This window comes from Mesocricetus auratus, unplaced genomic scaffold (assembly GCF_017639785.1).
Source record: "Mesocricetus auratus isolate SY011 unplaced genomic scaffold, BCM_Maur_2.0 Super-Scaffold_6723, whole genome shotgun sequence".
Classification (NCBI taxonomy): Eukaryota; Metazoa; Chordata; class Mammalia; order Rodentia; family Cricetidae; genus Mesocricetus; species Mesocricetus auratus.
The window spans coordinates 2,065,577-2,092,967 of NW_024429183.1; the positions used below are offsets into that span (position 1 = coordinate 2,065,577).

Sequence of the window (27,391 nt, forward strand, 5' to 3'; positions counted from 1 at the left end):
CTGCCACAGTTCTTACCAAAACAGAAGTCTCCAGCCTTGTGATCAGTTAGACTCATTGTCAGTCTTACGGTCACACGGAGTAGCAAATGTGCCTGAAGATTGCAGTTGTCACTTGGGTAGGAAATGAACAACTTTCATAGTAAACTACCTTGTGATTGTGGCTGGAGTTGTTTTTGATTCCTTTGTACATTCAGGATCCGGAGACTTTCATTTGATTTAGCGTTGAAGCAAATGACTAGGTGAAACACAAGTTTGCCTTCAGTATAAATGGTGCACTCTAATGACCCTCCCTTTTCCTGTTGTCTCTGTGGTGACCTATGTCCTTTTCTCTCACAGGGACTACATCTACTACAGTGATGTGTACACCTTTAGCCTGGATACCTTCCTGTGGAGCAAGCTGTCCCCTTCAGGCTCCGGGCCCACACCCAGGTCAGGCTGCCTGATGGCTGTCACCCCCCAGGGCAGCATTGCCATATATGGGGGCTACTCAAAGCAGGTAAGGGCCCCTGTGTTTAGAATTAAGAGGGGCTTCCAGTGAGCTGTGAGCAGGCTTACCCTGAGCTATAAGCTGCAATGGCATGGCTCTGCTCCTCTGTAAACATACAGAGATGGATGTGTGCATGCATTTGTGTGTTAATGTGGGTGTATATAGTTATGAGGTTGTGTGTGTGTGTGTGTGTGTGCTCATGTGGATGTGTGTGTTTAGGCCAGAGGTTAAGATCATGCATCTTTCTCAGTTGCTCTCCACCTGTTTAAAACAGGTCTCACATTTAACATGGTCCTGGCCAGTTGGTTGTGCATCTTTTATCTTCCAGGTCTAGGCTTATAGATGCTGGCCACCAAGCCCAGCTTTTGTGTGTATGCTGGGGATTCAAACTTAGGTTGTGTCATGCCAACCTCCCAAGCGCACTGCCATGTGAACAATGTATTTACACTGTAATCATTTTAATAACTGCATGGTATCCCTCTCCCTGTGTCTGCGGACAGTGTTGTAGCAGTGTTCCCAAGCCAGTGCTCAAGAGTCTCTTGCTCCCTTATGGAATGCGTGTATCTGCAAGTGCTGGCCACCCACTTGCCCTACTCCTCATTGGTACTTTGTCATCTCTGATATTGCCATAAATCAGAGCTTAGAAACAAACTATCTCATATCTGTTTTCTTTAAAAATCCTTTGTATTTCAAACATTCTCAAACACAGTTAACCTGAATTTTTTTAGTGAGCACCCGCATGCCCTTCCTGTTTCAGCATGCTTGTCTGATCACGTGGGTTCACACATCTGTGTCCCTGTCTTCTCTGTTATCTTGTGTGTAGTTCAAAGAAAGGTGCAGGGTCATCCCTGAATGTGAGTTTGTGTGCGTGCAGGTGTGTGTGCCCGCGTGTGGGGAGTCAGGTAGAGGTCAGTGTTGACTGTTACATGATTTACTCGCAGTGCAGTGAGTCCACCCAACTGTGGCAGTCATGTAGTGTGGCCGTTCTTTCTGCCAGGCTCCCACATAGTCCTTCCAGTTCCTTCCTTCCTTCCTTCCTTCCTTCCTTCCTTCCTTCCTTCCTTCCTTCCTTCCTTCCTTCCTTCCTTCCTTCCTTCCTAGAATATCTTTTATTCCTAAGAATATCTTTTATTTGTTGTTTTGACAATTTCATCTAGTGCATCTAGATTAAACCCAGCTCTTCCAGTCCCCATCCCATTCTCCCAGACATCTCCCAGCATGCCCCTTCCCACCTTAATGCACTCTCTTTTTGTTTTGTAACCCACTGAGTCCAGTTAACACAGCCAGCCAGAATGGGGATAGATCTTGTTGGCTTGGTCTTACGTAGGTCTTGTGCAGGTGATGACAGCTGGTGTGAGTTTCATGAGTGTAACGGCAGCTCTTACATTCTCTCTGTCCCCTCTTCAGTGATGTTCTCTGAGCCTTAGGAGGTGGGGGTTGATTTCAATGTCCCTTGTAGGGCAGAGTACTCAATAGCCACTTATTTTCAGCCCTTTGATCAGTTATGAGTTTCTCTGTGTTTACTGCTGTCCACTGCAGAGAGACACTTCTCTGACCACGGTAGAGGGCAGCATTGATCTGTGGGTAGAAGCAAAGACAGATTGGCAGTGTGTCTGTTTAGCAGAGCAACAGTAGTAGGTTTCTACCTAGGGTCTATGACCTCCTGAGTCATGGGACTTTGACCAGGTTTACAGTAACAGGCAGATCCAGTCAATGGTTACTTGTCTCCATAACCTTAATGCCACTATTTCCCCAGTGGACACATCTTGTCTGGAATTCAGGGTTTACTTTTTGGTAATACTGCTGATGACTTTTTTGTCCTCATGACCTGCATTGTGTCTTCAGACACTGTGAAAGCTAGCCAGCCAGAGAGGAAGTTTTCAGGTCAGTTCTATGCTTATTATTGTCTTCCAAGCAAAGCATGAAATGGTATCAGCAGAATGGTTTCACCATCTAGATCTGGTGGGCAGCCAAGAGCAATGGCAATAGCTTGTATTGTTTGGCTGTTTCTGCGACCTACTTGACCAATAACTCATACCTGGCTCAGATTTTCATTTAAAAACCTGTATCTTCTGGGGCAGTCACTGTCCAAACATATAGGGCACCTGTGTTCAAACTTCTTTCATTTATTTATTTGTTTTTGTTTATTCAAAACCTTGTGAACCAAAAGTTCTGTATTCGAAACTGTATTCAAAAGCTCTGTGTAACAGCCCTGGATGTTCTGGAACTCGCTCTGTAGTCCAGGCTGGCCTCAAACTCAGAGATCTGCCTGCCTCTGCCTCCCAAGTGCTGGGATTAAAGGTGTGTTCCTCCACGCCCAGTCAAACTCCTTTTATTTTATTTAAATTATATTTTAAAATTTAGCTAAAAAGTAGTGGGTCTCTGTAAGGGTTTTCACACGCCCTGAGTTTTGGGTGAACTACACTTACCACCTCCTCTCCCCTGTTCTTCCCGAGGCCATGCTTAAACATTTCAACCCCCAGTGTTTGCCCGCCTCTCCCTCCATGTTCTGGCTTCCTTAGGTCTGCTCTGAGTGCTGCATGGTGGAGTATGTTACTGGACCTCTGCAGTCCCCATGCTTATAGCTAGTGTTCTTATGGTTTTATTTTCAGCAGAGTTCAGCACACTCGTGCACATCAGGTCTCATTTAGATGAGCAAGTCTAGCTGTCCTGTGGTACACATAGTGGCCCTATTTCTGAGAGTCTAATAAGATACTACAGGCTAAGGACTTAAAAGAAGAGAGATTATTTATTTCAGGCCTCTCAGACTATGAGGGCACTCTTGGCTATAAAATGAGCTTGGGGCTGCAAATCTAGGATTGGACATGGATGGCTCATGGCAGATGGTATCACAGTGGTGGAGCATATGTGAGAGGGGGAGCTTAGGGAGCCAGAAACCAGAGGGTCAGACTTGCTATTTCATTACAACTTGACACAAAAATACCCTGAGACCAGCACTTGGTCTCAAAAGACAATGTCACCGTGTACCCACTTACATCCCACCCATCATTCCTGCCACATCCTTCTGGACAGGACAGATAGAAAGGGGAACTAGTGGTTCCCTAGGACAGAGCTTAGCCAGCCTGCAGGACACGGAGGACCTGAGTGGCACCCTGGGGGAGAGAAGCAACAATAGGGAAAATGAGGAATGTGTGGCTTCGTTGGTTCTGCTCAGTGTAGCTTCAGCATGTACCTGGGTGGGATGCCAGGACAGGGGTTCTGTGCTGCCTCTTAGTTTTTTGGTAACTGTAAAGACAAGTATTGAAATTGATCATTTGAGCACAGACAATACAGGGAGACATTTAAGTGGACTGACAGCTTTCTCAGGGTGATGATCTTGGCAAGCAGCTGTCTGGGCCCTGGGGTGCTGAGTAGGAGATGTGTGTGCTGTGGCCTCAGGGCTGACAGCTGGTCGGCATCACTGTTTGACGCTCAAGGATAAGGACTGGGGATCTTTGGGGTTGAAGACTCTAGGAGGTCTGTAAAAGGTGTTGGCATGTTTCTTTCCACACAGTGCCAATGTAGTTGTGTCACCTGAAAGGGCACACAGGAACTGGAGTGAGGTATGACTGAACTGTGCCATGTGTGGATCCGTCCACATGGTACAGACCTTGGATGGACAGGAATTCTGTGGCAGAGCATACTGCAGTGCTCCAGCATGCCTGGCCATTGGTGGTGGCTTTAAAGTCTGTCAGCCATGTCTGGGCTCTCCTGAAGTGCTGCTGCAGCCTGGCTGGTTCTCAAGAGTTCTTTGTTTTGCAGAGAGTCAAGAAGGACGTGGACAAAGGCACCCAGCACTCAGACATGTTCCTGCTGAAGCCTGAGGAAGGAGGAGAAGGTACTGCTGTGCCTTGAGGACTGTGGCTTGGCTGTGTGACCTTGGGGTGGGTTGTATTTAGCTTCTGGACAGAAGCATAGCCTATGTGTCCCTCTTATCAAAATGGGAACTCCATTGAGTTCCCTGTTGCCTATCTAGAGCTTAAGGACCAGGCCACCTTTCTCTAGAGTGGTTGGGCCATAGTGCCTTATGTGACATGGGTGAGCTCTTAGTGTGCCCTGGAACCCAGCAGGAGCCCAGGTCATTCAGCTGTTTGTGTCCCCCTCAAAAGCCATGTGTTATATTGATGTTATTCTCAGGTATAGCCTTCATGCTTAGAGGTATTGGGGAGGGCACTGGGGTGGGCTTTCTGTGCGTGCATTCTCAGGGCCCCAAGGCATGAAAGCCATGTGTGGGTAGATGTGTGAGAGATGGAAAGGAAGGAGCTGCTGTTTTCCTGTTCTTTCTTGACATTTTAAAGAATGTGTGCTTACTCAAGAGCACACAAACAGCCGGGCGGTGGTGGCCGCATACACGCCTTTAATCCCAGCACTCGGGAGGCAGAGGCAGGCAGATTCCTGTGAGTTCAAGACCAGCCTGGTCTACAGAGCGAGTTCCAGGACAGACAGGCTGCAAAGCCTCAGAGAAACCCTGTCTCGAAAAACAAAAAACAAAAAACAAAAAAAGAAGAAGAAGAAGAATGCGCAAACATTATTAGGATATGGAATTCTGTGAGGCTTTGTAACAGTTTTCTGGCCTGCTGCCTGGGCCCTGCCAAGCTGTCTGAACCCCCAAATAGCACACAGGACACTGTATTAATTATGAAACTGTTGGCTATTTGCTATTGTTTCTCATTGGCTAGCTCTGAGTTAATTATTGACCCATAATCACCAGTATATATTTTTATAAGGACTTATCTTTCCGAGAATGCAGACTTGCGACCCCTCTTCCTGGGAATCACATGGCGACGGCTCCCTTCACTACATTTCCCAGAATCCTCCTAGACTCCTAGTCCCACCTATCTTGCTTTCCTATTGGCCAACAGTGCTTTATTTACATATATACAGGACTTCTCCATTAGGGTTTGTCCTGTTTTACTGGGAAATATGGTCTGGGCTTTGGGGTGCATAGCTTGGGACTGAGGCTTGGCTATGGTCCCTGGGCTGCTGCAGCACTTTTTAGTGTTTAGTGAGGGGACAATCTCAGCTCTTTCTTCCAGAAGTAATGGGAAGACATTTTCCATCTGTTGTACCAGGCCACATAGCCAGCACTGTCAGATGAATTTGGCACCTGTTGAGAAACTTAGAGCAGCTGTCTCCAGAGGAGAGGTGGTGTGGTCCAGGATTGGGTGGGCTGGCTTAGGACCCCAGTGAGGTGTATTTTAGGCCATGGTCCTCCAAGCAAGATGGAACCTCCACATCTGTCTCTCAGCCTCTCAGCAGTTGATACCAGGTTCCCTTAGAAGGAAGGGTCTGGGGTGTAGGTAGTGTCACACAGCTGAACTTTGAGGAGGATGGACCTGGAGGGTTGTTGACTGACATCCCCTATTTCTGCAAGGGGAACAAAGTAAGGCTCCATGCGTAAACAGTTTCAAATGCTTGCAATTGTCCTCATCCTGGGGGTCCCGGGCTCTCTGTGTGTTCTCAGTTGGCTCTTAGTGTCCCCTCTTATCCCTTCCTCTGTTCTCTTTGACAGGCAAATGGACTTGGACCCGGATTAACCCTTCAGGGGTCAAGCCTACTCCAAGGTCTGGCTTTTCTGTGGCCGTGGCTCCAAATCATCAGATACTAGTCTTTGGGGGTGTGTGTGATGAGGAGGAGGAGGAGAGCCTGGAGGGCTCGTTCTTTAGTGACCTGTACATCTATGATGCTGCCAAGAGTCGCTGGTTCACAGCACAGCTGAAGGTAGCCTAGACTCCTGAGAGTCCTCCACATTACTTGTCTGTTTCCTCCCTTTAAGGCCCGAGTACTCTTCTGTGTGGGTTCTGAGGGACTAGGCTTGTGGCCCCCTTGGTTTTGGTGGCCCCTGTTCTTCTTGTGTCACCCACCTCTCCTTGGCAGAGCTGAGCTGTTGAGAGCAAGTCAGGCTCTCTGTGACAGTTAATATCTGTTACTTGAGCTCAGCCCTGGTTTCCATCACCCTCTCTATTGTCCTTGTCAGTGCAGCTGCTGCCAGGACCTGCCTGGAGCAGACAGACTAGCAGGTGACAGTCCCTGGAGGGCCCCAGGCGGCCCCCACACCTGCACAAGTGAACTGCTGCTGTACAAGAGGCACTAGTACCTGCTGTGGGCCTTGTGGTGGGGTCTCTGATAGAAAACAGCCTTGCACATGTAGGCCCCTGCTGTGAGAAGCTGCACCAGGCATAGTCACTCAGGATCTCTGACATTGCCAAGAGCATTGAACCAGTGTTAAGGTTAGCCTCATATTTTCAGATTATTTGGTCCTCAGATCCCGTGATGCTCTTCAGGAGCTGTTCTGTGTGAGACACCCCCACCCCCACCTCCTCAGGATGAAGTGGGTCTTGTGTGTAGAACAGGACCCAGGTTGGCTAGAGGTAGTCATAGCTGGAATTAATGGCATCTTGTGAGCATGGCGCTCTGCCAGATGACAGAGGCTGCTACAGAGCCACTCAGCTGTACTCTGCAGAATGGCCAGGGAGACAGAGTACATGTCCTGCAGGAGAACCCAGTGGGAGGGTCCTACATGGTCTTAAAGATCAGTGTGGAGTGCTGACCCTCTAGTCATCCCCTCCTGTTGTTGGCAGGGAGTGGAAGTCTGCATCCCTTTTGTGAATGGATAGGATTTCCCAAGATAAGCCTCAGACATACACTTCAACCAGACCTGGTCCCAGTGTCCCTCATTACAGTGATGGCCAGGAGTCCATTCCTAGCCTGCCATCTTGCTGGCTGGAGTGTCTGTGCTCCCTCCTGCACTGCGCTACTCCTCCTCCCAGGAGTAGCATGTTAGAGGGAGGGCTGTCACTGCCTTGCTGTGCAGCTTGAGTTGTGTTAACAGGGCCCGAAGTCCGACAAGAGGAAACGGAGGCGGGGCAAAGTAGAGGAACATGAAGGAGCCACGGAACAGGAGGATGGGAGGACTGGTGCCCCGGAGCCGCTGGAGGTGATAAAAGAGGTGGTGGCTGAAGATGGGACTGTGGTCACCATCAAACAAGTGCTCGCTCCCTCTGGACTACGAGCCCCACCTAAGGCTGAAGACAGTGCCGTGGAGGCAAGCAGCACCGGGCAGGAGCCGTGTCCACGTTCAAATGCCATGCTGGCTGTCAAGCATGGACTGCTCTATGTCTATGGCGGCATGTTTGAAGCTGGTGACCGCCAGGTGACCCTTAGTGACCTCTACTGCCTTGATCTTCACAAGATGGAAGAATGGAGAACCTTGGTAGAGATGGATCCAAGTAAGCTGGGTTGGGTGAGACTCCCATATGGAGTAAGAATTTCTGAACGCCTCTGTCCCATCTTGCAGGGAGCCCTGCTCTTGACCCTGGGCCAGGTTTCCCTCAGAAGAACTTGGGTATAGAAGGGGGCTCACCTGGCACACTCCTGTGTGCTCTGGGTGCTAGCAGGAGCAGCCTGGGTACCAGCACAAGTCCCTGGTACCTGGGTCAGACCTGCTACATGTGCCTCCCATCTTCCAGACCAGAGAGGACTTGAGTCTGCCTTTGGTAGGCTGGCACACTGAAGTGGTAGCTCTCTTCATCCATCACTGCTCAGAAATCATGACATCCCCATTTTATCCTAGACTGCTGTTGGTCCCAAATCCTTTTTTTTTTTTTGACAGTCTAACTATATTCTTGGTTGACCTGGAACTTACTATATAAACCACATTGCCTTGAGTTCTGGAATTAAAGGTGTGCCTTTCCAGACCCAGTTCCATCATTCACTTTTGAGATTCGAAACTAAACCTGCATGTCCAGGGAAAGGCACTGCCCATAGTGCAGGGTCTGTCACCATCTTCTGGGAGCCAGTGGGGCTGTAGGGGCCCAGGAAGAGGCAGCCTCCACTAAGCTGCCTACAGCTAGGATAGCAGTGTGGCTGGAGTTGGTGCCCACCACAGTATCACTCCCAGGCTGCTCTGTGCTGTCCTGGTGATTCCACCCAGGCTTTAGGGCAGGAGAGCTGGGTTTCCTGCCCCAGCCCCCAAGTGGAAGGGGTTTTGTGAGGCAGTGCCAGCTCCCCCCTTGTGTACGTTTCCTGGCCCCTAGGCTATAGCCAGAACCCTGTGTTGGTTTTGTTTTGTCAGAATCTCAAGAGTGGCTGGAGGAGACGGACTCAGAAGAGGACAGCAGCTCAGATGAAGAGGGTGCAGAGGGGGGCGACGAGGACCAGGAAGAGGACAGTTCAGAGGACAGTGCCGAGGAGGGAGCAGGTGAGAACCCTACTTAGATGTGACTGTTGCGCAGTGCTTCTGTGGGATTCTGTTTTAACAGTGCTTGTGTCTAGAGTGGGTCTGGGCACATTGCCATCCAGTGCAGCATTGCCCCCATCCCTCTGAACTGCCTGACTGAGCATGCTCTGTTTCATTCTTCCTTCTGGGATGGAAAGATCCACAGCACCCAGAGGTGGCTCCTGGGGAGCAGTACGAAGAGTACCTGTCCCGCACTGAGCAGTACTGGCTGAAGCTTGCCCGGAACCACGTGGGGCCTGATGCAAAGGAGAAGAAAGTGCTGAAAGTAGCCCATGCCATGGCAAAAACATTCGTTGATGATGCAGTTCAAGACATTGCACAGGCCAAACATTAGATGAGTGATGGCTGCAACATCACTGGTGTCCTTAAGCCACGCATGAGGAGGCCCCTGCAGAGGTTGTCTTCTGTGCAGCCTTAGGTGTCGGCAGCCTGATGAGGAATTCACTGTCTTCACAGCAGCTTTTGTCCACTCTGAGGAAGTTAGTGAGATGGGAATGTGAGGGACCTGTAGGATATGTGTTCTTGTCCTAATAAAGCTGGCTGTGTGCTCTAAGGTTTTCCTTCTTCTACAGAACATGGAGATAAGCTATGCGTCATCAAACAGAAGGTCACCAACAGCCCAGCAGTCACCTGAAGCTGCCGTGGAGTGCTTACATACATCTCTTGTGCCAGTTGGCCTTCCCTCTGCCATTGGCTTTGTGTTGTGGGTCTCATGATAGAATATTATCCTCCTTTTAGGCGTATATTTTTAGGGTTGTGGTGGGGTTTGAGACAGGGTTTTTTCTTTGTAGCCTTGGCTGCCTTGGAACTCGATCTGTAGTCTAAGCTGACTTTAAACTTAGATTTGCCTGCCTCTGCGTCTCAAGTGCTGGGATCAAAAGTGTGTACCACCACTGCCTGTCTTAGACATGTATTTCCACTTTATTCATGTGAATGTGTATGTCAGTGCTCATAGAGGCTAGGAGAGGGTATCGGAGCCCTGTAAGACATGTGACATGAGACTGGGAACTAAACCTGGATCTTATGGAAAGGCAGCTAGTGCTGAGTTGTCCCTCACTCCAGCCCCTGCATTGCAGTCTTTTTGAGTAGGAAGTGGTGACACCTTCTCTTCTCTCTTCCTCTTTGGATGCAGGGCTGTCTTCTGTGAGATGATAGGAAAGTTGCAGGGCAAGAAACCAGCCCCCATGGCATCAGCCTTTTGTCACCTGGCCATGGATCTAGTACCCCAACACGCTGCCAGTGCCTACTCCACAGCCGAGGCAGAAAGCGAGACTAGGCCAGGTGAGACTCTGATTCTAAACTAAAGCAAGAGAAATAGAAAAGCTCCAAGGAACCAGCTCCTTGTTGCAAAGTGTCTGCTGCCTGTCCTGGGCTGTGGGCTTCACAGGGTGAATGGGTGGCTACCTAACTGGGCACAAGGCTGAGTGCAAGAAGACAGACCTTAACCATGGGACAATGAGGCCAGGCAGACCTCAAGATGGCCATGGCTTCACAGCCATTGCCACCATCAGTTGAGGATGTCCAATATTACTGTGGGCTGTTGTAACCAAAACAGAGTCAGGGTGTGTGCGGCCTGGGCTGCTGGAGCAGGGTCACTAGGAGTCCATGCTACCTGTGCTTTTTTGCCCACTTCTGGTAGCGGTCTGTGGCCCCAGGTGGGTGTGTGGGGTTTGAGACTAGTACTCCCAGGAGCAGCTGAGCTAGCCACCCAGTTCATGCCATTAGCTGAGGCTGAGGGGTTGCTTAAAGGCCCTGGATCTCTTGGGGTTTGTACAGTTGAATCATAACAAAGGGAAACACCAAGCAGGTTGGAAATCCTTATTCTTTTTTTGTTTTGTTTTGAACACAGGTTCTCACTATGTAGCTCTGGCTGTCCTAGAACTTACTCTGTAGACCAGGCTGGACTCATACAGATCTACCTAACTCTGCCTCCCTAGTGCTGGAATTAAAGGTGCATGCCACTACACTTGACTGGAAACCCTTACCTAAATGTGACTTTTTTTTTTTAAATGGTTTTTAAGAATGAATTGCTACAGGTAGCAAGTCAGTGGCCAGATGATGAAACAGAAACACACAAAGGTGCCAAGGCTAGAAGAAGCCTTCCTGCCAGAGGAACTGGTTCCAGTCAGAAGTGACAGCCTTGCATTCAGAAACCTCTTTCTAGTATGCCATAGAGGAGATATGAGTTTTAGGGAGGGATAGCTGCTCCTTTATGTGAAGGAACGGTGGGGCTCCAGCCAAGGAGTGAGTGTGAGGTCAGTGTGCCCACTGTCACCCAGATTCATGTGCCAGATGAACTAAGTGCTGCTGATGTCATGGGCTGGTTAGTACCGCAGAGCAAAGCGCTTCCCAAGGGACTCACTAGTTTGTCCACAGTACTCAGCATATGGTCACCCTGGTGTGGCCCAGTGTTCCTGATAGTCATGTCCTGCTGTCAGCACAGCAGGTAGCCACAGTGAGGGACTGGAGACAGCTAGATCTTTGAGCTTGCATCCTGATCTCAGTTGCCAGAGCTTGACAGTCTGCCTAGAGGCAGGACTCAGAAACACTAGGACATGTCAAAGAGGAGGGAGATGGGGGTGACTCTCTCTGATTGGAAGGGGGGCTTAGACTGTATGAGGGCTCATCCCTGTTCCATACCCTCCTGCCCCCAAAGATGAGTGTGTCGTGAGAGATGCAAGCATCCTGTGTTCCCACCTGGTGCCGGATGGAACAAGGAGTTAGCTGTAGGGAAACATTCGGGCAGGGTGTTCTACTTGGGCTCCTGTTCCAGACTGGGAGGGACTGGGTGGTAGAGGCTCCACCCACCCTGCACCTGTGGCAATGGAGGCTTCGGGAAGGTGGTCTGTAATGAAATGAGACGAGCTTCCTGTGGTTTCAAATGAGTTTATTAAGTAAAGGAGCAGAGAATTTGAATCTTGAGTGTCCCTTGCTTCAGGTGTGAAATCTGATTTAAAGTTACATTCATTAGAGAGGAATCGTTTCCAGTTTTTGATTAATCAAGCTGCTTCCAACTAATGAGGCCAAGGCAAGAGCAGCCACTGTGCCAGTGAGAAAACTCAGTTGACATCCTCACCTTGTCCTCTGCAAAGCAGTTGCATTAACGGGTGTTTTACATGCACCAAGAGAAAAGGATCAGAAAAAGATAAAGCAGATGAAGACTGTTGACTCAGTCACAAGAAGGCGTCTACACCAGTGTTGTGGCCACGTGAAGCTCAGCACACAGTCCTCGGGTCATCTGGTGGCTTTTCTTTGGGGAGTGCTGAATGGGGCAATCAGCAGGCTCCAGCTAGAGCATTCAGGGTTGGCCTGCGAGGAGGGCTGACTTGTGGATAGCAACAGACTCAGGAGTGCCAGTCCAGAGAGCCACTGAGCATGAGAGTGCTGTCTGTGGACCTATTTCCTGCTCTAGGCCCTGACAGTTACAGCCACCTGGGCTTGTGTAGCTACAGCTGCTCCCAGTGGGGCAGTGCTCAGGCTGGTGGGTCTTGTAAGCAGTGTTTGCTAGATACTGGGTCTCATGATGGAGGAATGATGCTACCCGATGCTACCCTTTGCACCCTGAGTCTTCAGCCTGTACCCAAGTGTCTGCCTTGTGAACTCAGAATGGTCTGGGAGAGCCATCTGTTGGAGGTAAATTGGGGTATCCCTACTTAGAGTGGATGTTGGCCCCAAGAAGGAGAGAACCCTTTGGTAGGCAAGGTTGAACTGTGTGCTCCACAGTCTGCACTTGTTTCTATTTCTCCATAGTTCAGGGGAGGCTGCAACCAACGTGAAGGTGGCTGTGCCCTTAGGACATAAGACCCTCAATAGCCTCAGGCATTACCTTTAGAGAGCTGTACAGCTCTGTTAGTGGACTGACCTTCACCAAAGTAGACAGAAAGCAGCATGCTAGCTGGCATTGTCAACAGGGAAGTGGACCAGCGTCTAGCTGAGACCCATCTGCACTAGGCGGGTTAGGACAAAGGGCAAGATGAGTCAGTCTCAAATGCTTACCCTATACTTGGGTGTTTGCATCTTGAACTGCAGTAAGGGGTGGGTGGGCTGTAGGCCAGCCCAGAAGTGAGGTAGTTGTGTGTGCCTATTTGGGCAACCTTGGAAACCCTTGACCTGTGTCCCTGCAGCCCAGCTCCTGTGTAATGTACCCACTCTCCAATTTGATGTAGTACTCTGAGGTTTAGGAAGGAACTGAGCCAAAGGAGACTGCCCAATATACATTTCGGCCTGGCCACATTGGGGAGGGGTGAAGAAGCAGACTCCAGGAGGAGCATCTGCTGGGGTCTGGAGAGTGCTAAGCCATCTGAGAATTGTGCTGCCCTTGTTCTCACGCTGCCATGAAGGCCTTGTCTAGCTCCTCAGGAGTGGGGTTGGGTCTTGGGGTCCCAGAATTCACACTGGAATGCAGCTTAGCTGTTTTTGTTTGTTAATTTCAACAAAACAGCTATACTTTTTCTTCTTTAAAGGCCAAGGTACATAAGACAGACGGTTCTTGGTATTTGGGAGACATTTAATTGTCCTGGTGGTTGTTTGACTTGCAGCTGAACCTCAGTGAGACAGTGGAGCTAAGGGAGCTAACTCATTGTAATGGTGAAGTAATGGTTCAGAGCTATGTGGTGTCAAGTGGCCTGTAGCTGTCAGTAGATCGAGGAGTGTGGAGATGTGTTGGAATCTAGTAGGTACTTTGGCCTGAGCTCCTGGGACCAGAGGCTGCAATAGTGGGAGGACCAGCAGGAAGAATAAATGAGCTTAAGCTGGAAGACGGCATCCCACATCCACTTGAGGAAGGTTACAGAGGGGATAAAACAAACAGCCAAGAGACTTTTGGAGCAGGGTAGGTACAGATATATGATAGACATGCCTGATATCTGTTGGGGTATCTGCCTAGAACTACCAGCCATTCAAGGGCTTTGGAGGTCTGTGCAGAGCAACCAAGACTCAAACCAGAAAGGACAGCACCCCAGAACCTCGTCTCCCTGAGTGTTCATCACCTATGCTTGCGACTGGGCCTCTGAGCACTCTCTGGCTCCCAGCAGTGTCTTCAGTCTCCCCGAGGGTGGCCCTGTGGTTTGTCTTAAGCTGAGCCGGTTTGTCCAGTGAGCAGGAACATGCTGGAACTGGAATATGTGGCTGCCCTCTGTTTTCCCTGGGTACTGACCTGAGGTAGCCATGGGCTGTGGTTTCTGGGATTAGTGTGGGGGAGGAGGAGCCTGGTGCGGGTATTTGTCAGTAGTTCCGCTCAAAGCAGAAACTGATGGAAAGCACTCTGCTCTCTGTGCTCCCTGAGATCCTGTGCATGACCCTTGCATGGTGGGAACTGTGTGGACTTTCTGACCACCACCGTCATGACCAGTATCCTGGGCTCTGCTGCTGTCTGGTCTGTGACACTGGGACTCCTCAGACTTGGCATTATGGTGCTGACTCATACGTGCATCCCATATGTGCTGGCATGAGCCTCCAGTGCGCAGTGCAGGACTCAGTGCTCAGCAGTGGTACAGCCATGCTGCAGGCAGGCGCCAAGGACCTGAGGTGTCTCCCACCTCCTCCAGAAAGGATTGCTCTTCATTCTGGAAGAAAGTGTGTCTGTCTTTTGAGATGGGAATGAATCTTAGTTGAAACTCATCACAATGCCAGAGTGGGGAGCCAGAGTGACACACTGTTATGTCTCTACCTATGAGCACATCCTCCTCTTGCTCAACATGCTACATCTACTCTGCCTGCAGGGAGGAGGTGGGCTCTGCAGAGAGAAGAGTAGCCACAGGCTGCAGCAAGGTGTCTCTTTCACTGCAGGACAGCTTGTTAGAGCCCAAGACCCAGTGTGCATCCCAGTCTCCAGCACCTCTACCTGGAATCCACCAGGGCTAGAGAAGTGACTTCATGCTGCATGTACTGCAGGCTGCCAGTGGAGTGCCAGGCTGGATTTGGTTCTATGGTTAACATCACTCATAGTGAATGAGTGGATGAACGCTGTCCCCCATGAGAACCTTTTAGGCACATCCGGCTGTGCCTAGTGCGTATGTCAAGGTGATGTGAGTAAACTTGCCACCTACATGAGCAGGCACTGTTCTGAACCATGCAGCTCCTGGGATGCACACTGAGTCCCTTATCTCTGCAGACAGAATTACAATCCACATAGCCCAGTATGGACGGCTCTCATGGCTGCAAAGAGCAGGAATCTTTATTTGGTTCACGCCAGATCTGTAGCAACCTCTTGATATTAAAAAAAGTGAATGGAAAAGTAAGCTGTACAAAAAGATGGAACCCTTTAGAAACACCAGAAACGCATCAGGGCACCTGCTGAGCCTCTCCCCCACCTCGACCCCTAATCCAAACCAGCCTGGGAGAAGGGACAGGCAGTGGATAGGGAACAGGGTGGGTAACGGAAACAATAAAGCTGAGTGTCGCTGGAACATGCTCTAATCTGTAGTTTATTTCTGGTTAAAAATATAGCAATCCAGTGCACTGTAGTAAAGAAATCTGCTCGAAAGGTAGCAGAGAACAGCTGAACACGAGCAAAGCAAGGCAGAGTCCATAAGACAGACGGGCTGCACCCAAGAAGACTGACGGAGCCATGGGTACCAGCCGAGCTGGCATCCCTTGTTCGTTTGTTTGGATGAGGGAACAACCCTGGTAGAGAAGGCAGAGACATGAGGAACCTGTTGTTTGACTGAAACAAGTTACATTGTACATCCGGGGAGTGCTGGGTATGCAACAGTCTCCAGGACATTCAAGCCACTGGCTTCAACCACATTCCTGTCCCGGGACCAGACTCGCTCTGGAGTAGCACTGAGGCATCTGGAGGGAATATGCATATCTGTTAGGGGTAGTTGAGGCAGGCACAGTGCAAAGATGTGAGACCCCGTGGAGGTCAGTGAGAGGTGACGTCCTCCATGGGGCGTCACGGCCAGGGACACGGAAGCCTGAATATACATCCTGCATACTAGGTGCAAAACGCCACATGCTCAGCCCAGGCGTGCTGTCAGGCTGTCCGGGGCATGTGGGCCATAGCCCCTTGGCATCAGGGCTCAGATGTGCCTGGCCAGATTGGGGTTAGCCCTGGACGTCTGCAGCATGGCCTCCCTGGGTCTGGAGGGAGGATGGCTGGACAGGGCCAACAATGAGTGAGCAGAGGGCAGCAGAGGGGACAGACTTTGCTGTAAGACTCAGTGTGGGGAGGCAGCCTCCTTAGGAGGGCATTGGGGCAGTGCCGAGAAGAGGGATCATGGTCTGTTGTGGGAAGAAGAGCAGGGACTTTCCCTCCACAGGTATGCAGCACAGACTCCATGGAGACACAGGCCAGGACACCTGGTCCCTGGCTCTGTCCCTGGGCCCGCACTCCCAGCAGCTACTCCAGACAGGAGGGCATAGGCACTCGCCTTCCATAGCTGTACTACCTAGCTGCCCCCCCCCGGCTAGACCAGCACCCTTGTGAAGGTGCCTCCTCTCCTGGCCACCTTCCACACCCGGCAGGAAACGCGAAGAAGATCCCGATCATTTGGCCGCTGGTTCGCCGGGACCCTTTCACACCAAGCTGGAGGGGTGGCATGCCGGCCTCCTCCTGCCATGCCACACAGCATCATGTTATACAAGCAAAGAGTTTTGGCTAAGATCCAAAAAACATTACCCAGAAAAAAAGGCAAACTGTGAGTGATACCCAATCATGTTGTTCTTCCGTGGAAAGACGGGAGTCGTGGGGCTGTCCGAGTCAGGATTTCCCTTTTGTTTTGCTTTTAACGTCCCTTTTGTACATCATTGCTTCCGTGGTCACAACAATCTTGTCAAATGAAAAAGTTAATAAACAAAATGGCGACTCCAATGTTGAGCAGGATCACCATGACGACCAAGATGGGAGCTGAGCCCTGGAACAGAGGACAGGTGAGTGACACCAATGCAGGACCTCATGACACACCGGTGCCTAGATGGGAGTAGCCCACACCCTAGGCAGAGAAAGCGTGCCCTCGTGCAGGACCACTCATTGGTCTCCCTGGGGGCCCTCTACACTAATCTTTACTGTGAACCTGATGGGAAGCTATTCAATTGGTCACCTGGAATCTCCCATGCTCCCTCTCCTTCCTGCTTGTAGACCTACTGACTGCCTACAGGCTGCTTTCTTGGATCCAGGTCTTCCAGCACTTTCTGAAGCCCTTAGCTCTGTCTTTCTCAGTGTGGCTCACAACCATTGCCCTGAGGGCCCCAAGACACCTGCCTGGCTGGCTGCCTGCTCCTGCACCTTGCCTTGTCACAGCTCCTGGGGACAGACTTTGCACGCGTGTAGAGGGAGGAAGCGCCACAGTCCCATCATGGTGAGGGCTTTGCATCTGCCCTTGACAGACAGCACTGCAGATGTCTCAGCCAGGCCCCATGTGTGCGGAGTGAACACATCTGACTCCGCCCCACAGCCCCCTGCATCCTCTGAGTAGACATGGTACCCGACCTCCTGACCACACGCATGCACCTTCTTGCTCATGTCCCAGACCCAAGAGATGCTACATAAAGGGGGTCTGCCAGAGACATTAAGTAGACTAAGAAGTTTGCTCAGCTAGGCTAGGCTTCAGGGAGCTTCCCCCCCCCCTTATTTCTTACTAGACACCCCAGAATGTACTCAAACTTGAGTCTCCTGGCTCAACCTTTTGAATGCTGGGGTTATAGGTGTGTGCCACATGCCTTGCTAAGCAGAGGGCTCCTTAAATAGATATATTTATTTTGTGATGCTAATTATTACATTGGACAAGTGCTTTGTACTACTAAGCTACCTTCACAGCCAAAGCTTTTGTTTTTTTTTTGAGACAGAGTCTCTCTGTAGCTTTTGGAGCCTGTCCTGGAACTCGCCCTGTAGACCTGCCTGGCTTTGAACTCACAGAGATCCGCCTGCCTCTGCCTCCTGAGTGCTGGGATTAAAGGTGTGCACCACAGCCAAAGCTTTTTTTTTTTCTTTTTTTTTTTTTTTTTTTTTTGTTTTGTTTTTTGAGACAGGGCTTCTCTGAATTGCTTTGGAGGCTGTCCTGGAACTAGCTCTTGTAGACCAGGCTGGCCTCAAACTCACAGAGATCTGCCTGCCTCTACCTCCCGAGTACTGGGATTAAAGGCGTGCGCCACCAACACCCGGCTCAGAGCCAAAGCTTAAAAAAAGAAAAATCCCCTGGGGACTAGCCAAGAAAGATCCAAGTAGCCAGTTTTGCCTGAGTCCAGCATTCCAACATTTTTCTAAACCACCTTGCTCAAGAGTGGATGGAGACCCAGGCTCTGCATGGCAGGAGGGGACAAGGAGGCTTGCCTCCAGGCCTTGATTTCACCAGGGCAGTCACCGTTGAACTGTTGTGCTTTTATGGTGTGGACTTTGGGGTATAAAGGGCCTTAACAGCTGGTTGGTCAAGAGCAGGTCCTGCCCTCTGATGCCAGCCCTGGAGTAAAGCTCCACACCCTTCTGGGCTGTTCTGTCCAGCCCCAGGCCTATAGGTTTGAGAAAGGCCAGAGGAGCAGGGATAGCTTTGGGACCAGCCCCTTATCAAGAGCTCACCTACCACCAAAGTAACTTTACCGTCAGAGGTCATCTGCAGTTGCTACAAGGTATGGAAAGTCTAGAGCAGGCAACTCCTGCTCTGCCCACCGCTTCAGAGAGGTGTGAGCCTTCTGAAGTCTTGGAAGGCTAGAGAGGACCAGAGTTCACCATGGCCAGGATTTATGAGCCAGACAACTTGGAGGAAGTGGTGATGTTACCAGCCAGGAACCACCTTCCCTGACTAGGACACAGGACGGGCCATACTGTGCAGAGCCCTGCACTGGGAGGGAACACATAGGTCTTAGATGCTTGGCAGCCAACCTCCCGGAGGCACTCATGGTCACCACTGAAAACAGGCAGGGTGCATTTGCCTTCCATCTGCTGCTAAGCTGGCTTTACTCCTTGCCTCGCCTAACCTCTCCCCAGGACAGCGCGGCACTTACAGAGACCCTGTCTACTTTATCAGGTAGTTGGGACCACAGGGTGGGGCTGGAGTTTCTTTCTTCAGTTTCTGTCCTCAGAGTGTGAGTGACCTTGGGCAGTTGCAGAGTGTTCCAGATCACTCACCCCGACTGGAAGCCCTAGGGTACAGCGAGCCTGCACTGTAGGCCGCTGTCTCTCCCACCTGACACTTAAGACCAGCCTGTGGCTACTACTCATGCTTTGCACATCTACCCTAGGGAACTCTGGGTATTTGTTTTGGTTGTGCATGTGTTTGTGCGTTGTGTGGATGTTCATGTGTGTGCATGTATGGGTAAACATGGGTGCATATGCATGCACATGCATATGGAAGTCAGGGCAATCCAAGGTTTCTTCAGGAGCCTCCCACCCTGTTTCATTTGGACATAGATGTCTCACTGGCCTGGAGCTCACCAAGTGGGCTAGTCTGACTGGCCACAGAGACTCTGCCTGTCCCTGTTCCCAGTGCTGGGGTTTTAAGCACGTATCAATGTGGCTGATTTTTTTTTAACCATGGTCCAGGGATCAAATTCATGTCCTCAGGTTCATACAGCAATCAATTTACACACTATTCTCTCTCAGAAGATAGCCTTATTATGTAGTGCAGGCTGGGCTGACCTCATGGTGCTCCTCCTGTATTAAGCTCTGGAGTGCTGGGGTTATGCTAAAACATTGCTTCTCCTTTTCAGCGGTGCTAGGGGCTGAACCTAGGCCGTCTGTAGACTGGGCAAGTGCACTCTACCATTGAGATACGTTCAAAGCTAGAAGCTTCGTCTTAAGGCACCCAAAAAAGCCAACACGGTGAAGTGGGCTAAATATAGAACTACTCCTGAACCTCCCACCCCTGCCCACTGCTGTGCCGCTCCTGAAATAGCCACAACACTCTGCATGCGCACAACTGCACAGCAGGCTGTGTGCTGGCAGGGTGAGGCCTAAGCTAGCGCTGTGGTCCCAGCAGCAACCAGAGCAGAGGAGACATTTTAGAATTGCAGCAGTGAGAAAGACAGATGATCAGTGGCTTTGAGGAGAATCAAGGGCCACAGGAAACATCTCACCTAGGGCAAGTGACTGCTGAATGGACATTGACCCCTGCTACAGCGGCAACTAGAACCCTGCAGAGGGTCCCTGTGGGCCTGGCACAGGTATGTGACCCATACAAATCACTACCACAGAGCACTCCTGTGGAGAGCTCCTGGCAACCTCCACACACCCAGCTAGATGCTCAGAAATCCCGTGTCACATATAGCCCAGGTACTGGTGGGTGGTATTCTGTACCACAGCAGGTAAATGGGAGCCTGTCTGCTGAGGCCACAGGTACACAGGGCATCAGGCTTCTGTGTTGCCAGAATCCCTCCCATACCTTCTGTCATGGAGCTAGCTGTGGGCTTAGAGGTCCCAGGAAGTCCTTTAAATGTTTCTGGCCCAGGGGAGGCTTTAAAAGGCCTATCCTGGGGCAGGGCGAGAAAACTAGGGGGTGTGTGGGCAGGCAAAGAGTTACTCTTGGGGTCCAGTGAAGGGATTTCATGTGGGAGTCTGACCTATACCCCTTGGGACATGATAACCCCCTAAGACCATGGGGCCCAGAAACCTCAATGCTATAGATTCCTAACCAATTCCCACTGCTTGGAAGGGAAACCTTAGAGGCTGCAGGGCAGGCGTGCAGGGGTCCTCCCCATTGTTCCATGTGTAGAGCATCACCTTCTCAGGAGCTGGTCCCTTACCAGTTTTGGCATCTGGCACAAGTGAAAGATGCTCCCGGGAGAAAGACTGTCTGGACAGAGGGGCCTCAGCCTTGCTCTAGCCCAGATCCGGAACACAAGCCCCTGACAGCAACAGGTGTGCTCGTCAGGGGCAGGGTGCCATCACAGGCAGCCTGGTTCCCCTCCAGGAGCTTTCATGGACACACACTGCTTCTAAAGGGTTGAGCCCATGGGGAGCCTTCTCAAGGATCAATCTAGAGCAAGTGTGACCCCCCATGGCACAGTACCTCCACTTCCTGTACACACCCACACTAGCTGTACCCCAATCCCTAGAGAGGAAATACACAGAAAGCAAAGTAACCAGGAGGTAGCCCTGGGCCCTACCACCTCTGCCCTGTAAGGGTGGCCAGCACTTACCGTACTGGACTTGAGCTCGTCCCCAGTCTCCTCATCAGACTCCAGTGCAACAGGCAGGGACTTCTGGGGTGGGGAGAAGGTCAAGTCCCAACGCAGCAGACGGGGCTCAGGCCGGTCCCCCAGCCGCAGGCTCTCTAGTTTCTGCACCGTGGGCTCTGCACAGGAGGCTGGCCTGAGGTTCTCCTTATTCTGGGACTTGGACCTCAGTCTCTGCAGCCCAAAGCCCCGGTCCTCCGAGCGTCGGTCTCCCCCAGCACCCCGACTGTGACGCCGTCTCTGGGGGTGTGTGTCCTGTGGACAGGCATCCATCCTTAGCAAGGGCTTCATCTCCAGCTTGTAGTTGCTCATCTGCTCCTCATCAGGCTCTGACAGCTTGGCGCCCCCAGCACAGGAATTGCCTGCCCGGTGGTGAGAAGTCCACGAGAATGTGGTGGGGGACTCCGTCCGCCGCTCCCGGGGTTTGGGGTTCCCAGGCTGCTTGTGGCCCGAGCCCCGGGTGCGGAAGTCTTCAGTGGGCTGACCGCTGCGCAGGGCAACACTGCGGACGCCCCTAGAGGCCCCAGCCTTCTCCTCGCCCCAGCTGTTGCGGGCATAGTCCCCTCCGCGGCCCTCAAGGAGCATCTGGATGTCCCCGCTTCGCTCCTCATCCACTGAGACCTGCCTGGAGAAGTGGGCCATCTTGTTCCTGGAGGCAGGAGCTGGCGGAGGGGTGGCCGTGGGGCTGGCGGGAAAGCTCTGCAGGGGGCTGTCATCGGGGGTCAGATCTGAAGGGGTAGTGCCCTTGCGGTACAGCTCCGGGCTCTCCTGCTGCAGGGGTGTCCCGGTGGAGAGCACCTCGATGTCATCGCAGGACATCTGGTGCTTTGGCCTCTGGTACTCAAGCCCTTGGGTGGGAAACAAGAGCACATGGGTTACATGGAGCCCGTTGCAGAGAGACCTTATGCCAGTGTGGAATGGGTCACCCAGCAAGGATAATTGGCAGGGCTTTAGAGCCTGGGCACTTCTTGTCACTAGAGTTTCTTGGCTGAACATCAGGGACCTGGAAAGTCAGGGCATGAGCCTGCAGGTGGCCCTGTGGCCTTCCTCACAAGGGTGAGGCCGCTTGCCCATTAGCCCTGCACCTTGGAGGGAAGCTTGTGCCTGGCTGCCACTGCCACGGGGGCCATTCCCGGCTAAAATTGGCTGCAAAGCATATGCTGTCCTGGAAGACCATTATGAAGACCACGAAGGAACCTGCGGCAACCGCAACATAATCCCAGGGCTGTCATCTCGCCTGGTGTCCTAGGTACATGGATGTGCAGGCTTTAGGGATGGGTGTCAGCTTGAGTATCCTGGGTTCTTCTCGGACTCATCCTGCATCCCCTCTTTCCATCCCTGTGGCCTCAGACATTCTCAGAGGAACTGACGGCTGGGGTCTTCCCCGAGCAGCCAGACCACAGGAAGATAACCTTCTGCCCCAGCTGAAACACTTTGGTAATGTTTTTAGAGGCAGGGCTTGTGAGCCAAGGCCCATTCTAAATGTCAGTCCTGCCACCGTCTTAACAGGAGGTTTATTTTGCTAAGAGAACACAACAACTGCTAGCGTTTGCGGACCAGGGAGGGGGACACTTAGCACTCAGTCCCCTTACAGCATGGACCCACTGGCTACTAATGCATTCTAGGAAATGCCCTGATGTGGGGAAGTGAATCCCAGAAGGGATTTAAGGGCGCCTGGTAGTAACAATGCAGCCTCCCAGGCAGCAGACGTGGCCAGAGACCACAGGGAGCAACAGCCAGGAAGGGCCCCTGCATCAGCCAAGTCCCATGGTCTCGCCCCATCCCAGTGAGGGGCAGCTGAGGTACTGTGAATTGAAGGCCTCCCTCGTAGATGTTTCTCAAGGAGGCAACTCTGAACAGAAAGCAGACATTAGCTGAGGCTTCCCTGGCAGAAGCAGTACCCTGGACCAGTCAGCTGATTGCTCAAGACCTACATACACGGGGCGTAAAGCAACACATCTGGTCTCTCGATGTCTGGTAGTCAGAGGTCCAAAGTCGAGCTGGGGCCAGGGATGGCTCCTATGGGTTTTGCCCAGGCTCCTCAGAGCATCTGGTGGACAAATCCGCTGGTCATCATTCCACACACAAGTGCCTCAGACAGTAATTGTGTCCCCTCCAACCAAAGCTCCTCGGTAGGACCAGCATTCAGGGCTGGAGCCTGGGGACCCCGGGGGATTATTAGCATGTTTGTCCATCTACATATTCTACACGTGGCTCACCTGGCTTGGGGTCAGTCAGGTGCCTAGCAGTCTGAATGTGGGGCAGATGGCCTGTGGCCACCTCAGTCTCAGGCAGTCAGGTCCTCCACTGGGGACCATGATCTTTTCTGACTTTCTTTTTAAGCTGGGAGAGGCTGGGTGAGAGTTAGTGGGCCTCCCCCTTATATCAGAAACACCTGAAGGAGGTGCTGGTGGTCACAGAGAGACACCAGAATGGGTCCCAGGCAGAGCGTTAGAAGGAGACAGCAAGACTCATTTGACCTAGCTAGGCCCAGCACCAGCTTCGTGAACTTTGCTCCTCAGCCTGGACCCAGAAGCTGCTTTATCACCATGTGAGAACACAGATTGGACGTGGCACACCCTAGTCCTGTAGCTTCATTCAGTCATCTATTCTTACCCTTGTATACAGGAGCTGGGAGCAGACAGGAGGGGCTGTGACCTCCACTCTGCCTCCAGGCTCTGTGGGACCGGGATGCTTCCCAGTGAGGCTGGGTGGATGCAAGGTAAAGCTGGGTGTGCTGAGGTTGGGTGCACACAGCACAACCCTACTACACTGGACTGTCCCACACTGGAGGGAAAGGGCAATGACTTTTACAGGACACGGCACAATCTGCTCATTAGAGGTTCTCCAATCTGGCAGCCACTGGTCGTACATGGCTGTCTGCAGTTCATCGAGTGTGCCTTAAGGTTAAATACAACTCAGCACAGAGGAGGTTGAGGCAGGAGGATTGGAATGGGCTAGCCTGGGCTACAGAATAAGCTCTTGTACTAGAAACAAGGAACAGAAATTACTGAATGAGACTATCTTCAGCCCTCCGGCGACTGAGCCACCACTGCAGATGGCTGTAGAATCGCATCAGAAGCCCAGAAGAGGAGCAGCAGCGTCCACACACACAGAGCACTTGCAAACAGACACAGAAGCCCATGCACACCCACATGTGCTTGCTGAATCGGCTTCAACAAGGCACATCACTGGGAAGGCATTAGCTCTGGGTGACAACCAGGCCCAGGTGGCATCAGGAGCCACTGCCCAGAGCCCTGCCCCTCATGGCTCCCACTCAGCCAGGGCCCTGCCCCTCAGAGCCACCAGCTCAGGCAGAACTCACCGTTTTCCCTGTGCTGGAAGGAAGGCGAGAACTCTTTGGCAGTGATCCTGGCGATCCGAGCTTCCTCCTGGGCTTTTTGAGCGGCCGTGAGTGCTGCCTCAGCCTTGGCCCGCGAGTGAGAGGTCCTGGGGGAGACAGGAGGCAAAGGGTGAGAGCGCTGAGTGCAGACCCAGAAGGGACCCTCTGCAGTGAGCATCCTGGGTGTCTAACCCCAGATACTGTTCATTCATTTAGTCACTCAACAAACATTCCTGGACCAACCAACAAGCCTTAGTACAGCAGCCTCTGGAGAAAGTGTGGTGTATTTCTTTTTCTTTTTCCTTTCTGTATATGGGTGCCTTACCTGCATGTGTCTGTACATGGTGTGCATGCAGTGCCAATAGAGGCCAATCGGAGTTGCCGGCAATTGCAAATCATCACGTGGGTTCTGGGGACTGGGCCTGGTTCCTTTGCAAAGGGCAGCCAGTGTTCTAACCACTGAGACATCCTGATGTTTTTTGCTTGTTTTTCGAGACAGGGCTTTTTTGTGTAGCCCTGGTTGTCCTGGAACTTGCTCTGTAGACCAGGCTGGCCTCAAACTCACAGAGATCCACCTGCCTCTTCCTCCCAAGTGTTGGCATTAAAGGTGTGTGTAACCACTGCGCAGCTCCCTGGTTTGTTTGTTTTTAAATATTGTATTTTTAGGTGTGTATGTGCATGAGAGAGAGGGGGGAGGGAAGGAGAGAGGGAGGGAGGGAGGGAGAGTCAGGGGTTACATATTGGGGAGAACAGGGTGTCAGATCCCCTGGAGCTGGAGATGCAGGTGGCTGTGAGCTCCTGGACGTAGGTGCTGGGAGCAGAACTCAGGTCCACTGGTGGGCAGTACACACTCTTAGGCAGTCCTAGAATATGTATTTTTATCAACAAACACCCCACGCTGTGGAAACCTAAGCTGTGGAAATGATGGCAGGTCACCAGTGAATCCATGCTACATGAGCTGTCCCCCAGGCTTCAACCAGCCCTGAGTGGGGGTGAGGAGGTTCCTGCTCTGGCAGAGGACACGGGACACTGCTTGGTGATGGATGGGCCGGGACCTGTATCTACTCCTCTAGGTCGGCTTGTGCAGAGGCTGGAATTCCAAGGCAGAACGCAGTGCTCCTCATGGGCTCCTCCTTCCTCCTGGCATGCTGATTCTAGGACCGGGTCATGCCACACATGAATACCACCTCCCCAACGCTGGAAACAGTGGTCCCCAGCCCCTGAGATCAAGGTGGCACTCTCCTAACAGGTCTCCTGCCTGTGGTTGAGGTAACCACAGAGCAAGCAATAGGGTGACAGTAGCTTTCAATCAAAGTTATCTTCTTCTCAGTTCTGAGGATGGATGCCCAAAGTTAGGATGCCATCTGGGGAAGACCCACACAGATGGTTCCTTCTGGCTGTGTCCATGAAGGAAGAGATGGTCCTAAAGGGCACTAATGCTATTCTTGATGGCCCCACCCACTCCAATAATCTTATCATCTCCCAGAGATGGGCTCCCAGAACAAACACATGGAAGACCGCGTTTCATCACGCAGCTCTCGGGCACAGTTTCTGCCCAGCAGCCGGGTTCCCATGTCTCACAGCACCCTTTGACTGACTCCACAGCACGTGTGGAATAAGGCCTCTGATCCTCCCCTAAAGGCATCCTTGGAGCATGTGCTGGGTGCCCAGGATGCACCTCGGACATGTGACCGATCAGAGTACTGCTGGTTATGGAGACTACAAAGGACACCATCCAGTGTTATGGGAGAAACAACTATGCCTTTGGTTGCCAGCACTGGTAACACAAGACCAAATGGGTTCTGGGCAGAAAATGATGCTTGAGGTGGGGGACACAGCTTAGTGCTGACAGTTTGTGGCATTGTCTGGAGTGGGGGGCTAAGATTCCCAGGGTGTGCTAAAACTCAAGTTGCCACTAAACAGCCAGGTGGATCAGTTCCAAGTCCTCAGGTCACCTGACACCTGTGTTTCTCCCGTTCCTGAGAAGCTGGGTCTAGGGACTGGGGAGCAAAGGTGCAGACCCTTCCTGGAACCTTCTGGGAGGGGCCAGCCCACCCACCTCGTCACATCCTGAGGAGTCCACTCTGACTGCTGCAGATTGTGAGTGCAAATGTCTTGTTTAAGCGGCTGAGCACGTGTGGCACTTTTTCAGGAGCCACAGGAAGTCAGTCTGCATCTTGGCTTTCCTGGCCCCTCTTTGAGCCCAAGTCACTCTTCCATGGGACAGGCAGCTATGAGACTCTCAGAGCCAAGGCACTAGTAGCAAATCCACAAGGAGACTCTCCCTCGCCAATCCACCCCCATCCCCTTCACCAGCTTCGTTCACCAGCAAGGCCCAGAGCCTGGGACAGTGGTTTCTCCTAGACTCCCTGGCTCTCCAGGACAGTTTCCCATCTTCTTGCCTTGTGCCTTTCCTCTCCTCTGGCCAGATTCACCATGGATGCCTGGACACTGGAGTCAGACCCTGGGAGGCCCAGGCAGGCCTTTGGGGACCATAGGGGGGATTTTTATGTGGGAAGGCAGGAGGACAGGATCTTACTCCAAATTCATAATCCTCCTACCCCAGTGTTACAACTGCTGGGTTTACAGGGGTACACTGCCATGCTGGGATTACAGGGGTGTGCTGCCTGCTGGGTTTACAGGGGTACACTGCCATACCCTGAGACAGAATCCCTCTTGTTCCTGCTACTTGCCTAGAGCTGGTGTTACAGAAGCATGGTGGAGAGGGACACCAAGGAGACAGGAAAGCTCAGGTCTCCTGGTCCCTGAAGGTCAGGAGTCAGAGCAGGTCTCTGGGAAAGGAACTCCAGCTCCAGTCTTCCATCTTCCCTCTTCTGCTTCTCTGTGTTTGTAGGAAGTGCCTCCTCCCCCGACCATAGGAACTGAATTGTGTCTGGCCAGTGTCTCCCTATCTCTTATTCTGTATCGGCTCCTGGTCTGGGCTGGCAGGAGAGGGAGGGTAAAGGGTCATAGGCTCCCCAGCTCCCCTCCTCTGTCCCTTCACCCCTCTGGGATCTCACAGGATGGTACTGGGTGGCAAGTGTTTGCTTGAACCACAGGATGCTACAACCGTGTATGCTTCTGCGCCCCACCCCCCCACTGCCCACAGCAGCACTGCTTATGTCTACTTGACTCAGGAGCTCACATGCCCTTGGTTTATTCTCAGCAACAGATGCTGGGGTTCCTCCAGATATGGATCTCAGGGAGGGCCTGT

General features: G+C 51.9%; 2 protein-coding genes across 4 annotated transcripts in view; one reads left to right on the top strand and one right to left on the bottom strand.

The window, feature by feature from the left end:
• The window catches only part of Klhdc4 (kelch domain containing 4), a 32,804-nt gene extending 23,525 nt beyond the window's left edge, over window positions 1-9,279 (top strand). For all 3 annotated transcript variants that reach the window (XM_005073112.3, XM_013115718.3, XM_021229000.2), the window contains 6 exons: window positions 337-496; window positions 4,250-4,325; window positions 6,000-6,208; window positions 7,320-7,716; window positions 8,562-8,687; window positions 8,864-9,279. In XM_005073112.3, coding sequence (XP_005073169.1) covers window positions 337-496; window positions 4,250-4,325; window positions 6,000-6,208; window positions 7,320-7,716; window positions 8,562-8,687; window positions 8,864-9,060 — 1,165 coding nt within the window. In that variant the 3' untranslated portion in view covers window positions 9,061-9,279. The remainder of the gene's footprint in view (window positions 1-336; window positions 497-4,249; window positions 4,326-5,999; window positions 6,209-7,319; window positions 7,717-8,561; window positions 8,688-8,863) is intronic.
• A 7,086-nt stretch (window positions 9,280-16,365) lies between these two features.
• The window catches only part of Jph3 (junctophilin 3), a 64,651-nt gene continuing 53,625 nt past the window's right edge, over window positions 16,366-27,391 (bottom strand). The window contains exons 3-5 of the mRNA XM_005073111.4: window positions 24,160-24,284; window positions 20,799-21,682; window positions 16,366-16,582 (exon numbers count right to left, since the gene is read on the bottom strand). Of these exons, the coding sequence (XP_005073168.1) occupies window positions 16,502-16,582; window positions 20,799-21,682; window positions 24,160-24,284 (1,090 nt within the window). The 3' untranslated portion in view covers window positions 16,366-16,501. The remainder of the gene's footprint in view (window positions 16,583-20,798; window positions 21,683-24,159; window positions 24,285-27,391) is intronic.